Below are 2,656 nucleotides of genomic sequence, written 5' to 3'. Positions count from 1 at the left end.
AATTTTGAAACTTCAAGGTGTTTTCTCACATTTGCGAAGTTTGGGGTGGTTTCTGTGACACCCTTCAAAGTCAGAATAATTTTTTAAAATATACCCATTGAAGAAAGTAGATTCTCTAACGTACATCTGCAGTAAAAGGATCTGAATCCAAAAGTTTTACTAACAATCCTATTGTCTCCCGAATTGGGTCAGGATTTGGAGCAACTGGCAGCAGAACTGAGAGCAGACATAGTGCACTCCGTGTCAAAAACTGGAGGACATTTGAGTTCTAGTCTGGGAGTGGTGGATTTGGCTGTGGCTCTTCATCATGTGTTCAACACCCCTGAAGACAAAATAATATGGGATGTTGGTCATCAGGTAAATAGAGAAAACTGAGATTGAACATTAATGTTTTGTTTGCGAGTTTACTAAGGAAAGGGATGAGAAGCTAAATAATGGAAAGGAAATGTAGGGAATGAAAAATGAAAAGATAAAATATTATTTGGGAGTTTAGTAAGGGGGAACTAAAGTAAATTTTGTTTTACGTTGTTTGAGAGTTCTAATAAAGAGGGAAGTGAAGTGAATATGTATAAAGTTACGTAAGTACCCTTACTTATTGGATAGGAGTATATCTTAGCCATTGATTTTAATGTCATAAGGGTAAAATTGTCTTATCACATTGTAAAATTTTATATATTGGTTTCCATTCCATCATCTACCTCCAAATTGGAGGGGAGGAAAACGGAAGGAAATTTAAGCTCCATTACATCCTCTAACCCCTCAAAAAAACTCCTAAACAAGGTGAAATTAATTTCACTTTAAGTTCCATCCATTAACCTCCTTCCAAACAAGGTGTAAATGAAAAATTACACCTTGATATTTGTAAGCTCAGGATGTTGATTTGGGTTTTGGTGGCAACTTCAGGCATACCCACATAAAATTCTCACTGGAAGGAGATCTATGATGCACACAATGAGGCAAACTTCCGGGCTCGCTGGCTTCCCGAAAAGGGATGAGAGTGAGCATGATGCTTTTGGTGCAGGCCATAGCTCTACAAGTATCTCTGCTGGTTTGGGTAAGTGAAGCTCTACATCCTGATTGAAACAAAATGCACTGTAGAATTGCCATGTCTGGAACTAATTGCTTGTTTCTTCGATTTAGGAATGGCGGTTGCTAGAGATTTGTTGGGGAAGAATAATCATGTGATATCAGTCATTGGAGATGGAGCGATGACTGCGGGCCAAGCGTACGAGGCGTTGAACAACGCGGGATACTTGGACTCCAACCTTATTGTTGTATTGAATGATAATAAGCAAGTTTCTTTGCCTACTGCTACTCTCGACGGTCCTGCTTCTCCTGTCGGGGCTCTAACCCGTGCTCTCACCAAGCTTCAGTCCAGCAAAAAGCTCAGAAAGCTTCGTGAAACGGCAAAGGTAAGGATTCAACCAACTTATATATACTACTGTTGATGATATATGTCAAATTGAAGTATACATTATATTCAATAAAAATTGTTTTTTTGCCTGCGCAGAGTATTACGAAACAAATTGGAGGAACAACACATGAGGTTGCTGCCAAGGTCGATGAATATGCTAGAGCAATGGTCAGTGACTCTGGTGCTTGCTTATTTGAGGAGCTTGGTTTGTATTACATCGGTCCAGTAGATGGACACAATGTCGAAGATTTGGTCACAATTTTTGAGAAAGTGAAGTCTATGCCTGCACCTGGTCCTGTGCTCATCCACATTGTCACAGAGAAAGGAAAAGGGTATCCTCATGCCGAGGCCGCTGCTGACAAAATGCACGGTAAATTTCTCTCTAGCAGCTTACTGTGCTAAAAAAAATTTGAATCTGAATAGTGGCATGACACCTTGATTCAAGAATACCCAATTAGTCATCGTGGAATTAGCTCCTTCAATATATTTAGATTAGGGCAATTTGTCCTATTTTTACTTCAAAAAATGAAATTTGCATTAGTCTGTTTCGTCTTCTGAATTTTTTTTTTTTTTTTCTTATTGGCTTATCCCTTGTTCCTATTTGATCTAATCAATGAAGATTTGGGCATGCAAATGAATCTGAATATTTCTTGTTGTTGATTTTAGGTGTTGTTAAGTTTGATCCCAAGACCGGAAAGCAATTCAAAACAAAATCTCCCACATTATCCTACACGCAATACTTTGCGGAGTCGCTTATCAAAGAGGCAGAGACCGATGACAAAATCATAGCCATTCACGCTGCAATGGGCGGAGGGACGGGCCTTAACTATTTCCAGAAGAAATTCCCCGAGAAATGCTTTGATGTAGGGATTGCTGAGCAGCATGCTGTCACTTTTGCAGCAGGTTTGGCTGCTGAGGGCCTGAAGCCTTTCTGTGCAATCTATTCGTCATTCCTTCAACGAGGATATGATCAGGTACGCAGACTAAAGTAGCAAGATATCATTATGATTTTGAAATTCATCGAACTCATTGGAGCATTAATGGAATTCTTGAAGGTGGTTCATGATGTTGATCTGCAAAAGTTGCCAGTGCGGTTTGCATTGGATCGAGCAGGGCTCGTTGGTGCTGATGGTCCGACTCATTGTGGTGCATTTGACATAGCATTCATGGCTTGCCTGCCTAATATGATCGTCATGGCACCAGCGGATGAGGCTGAGCTTATGCATATGGTAGCAACTGCAG

At 40.2% G+C, this 2,656-nt stretch overlaps 1 protein-coding gene across 1 annotated transcript in view; it reads left to right on the top strand.

The window, feature by feature from the left end:
- Positions 1–2,656, top strand: part of LOC109849510 (probable 1-deoxy-D-xylulose-5-phosphate synthase 2, chloroplastic) — a 4,954-nt gene that overhangs the window by 1,295 nt on the left and 1,003 nt on the right. The window contains exons 3-8 of the mRNA XM_020419357.1: positions 193–357; positions 904–1,054; positions 1,141–1,412; positions 1,511–1,784; positions 2,081–2,388; positions 2,470–2,656. The exon at positions 2,470–2,656 is cut by the window's right edge and continues 92 nt beyond it. Of these exons, the coding sequence (XP_020274946.1) occupies positions 193–357; positions 904–1,054; positions 1,141–1,412; positions 1,511–1,784; positions 2,081–2,388; positions 2,470–2,656 (1,357 nt within the window). The remainder of the gene's footprint in view (positions 1–192; positions 358–903; positions 1,055–1,140; positions 1,413–1,510; positions 1,785–2,080; positions 2,389–2,469) is intronic.

This window comes from Asparagus officinalis, chromosome 7 (assembly GCF_001876935.1).
Source record: "Asparagus officinalis chromosome 7, Aspof.V1, whole genome shotgun sequence".
NCBI classification, from domain to species: Eukaryota; Viridiplantae; Streptophyta; class Magnoliopsida; order Asparagales; family Asparagaceae; genus Asparagus; species Asparagus officinalis.
Note: the sequence above shows the minus strand (reverse complement) of the source record. Positions and strands in the feature narration are given on the sequence as shown.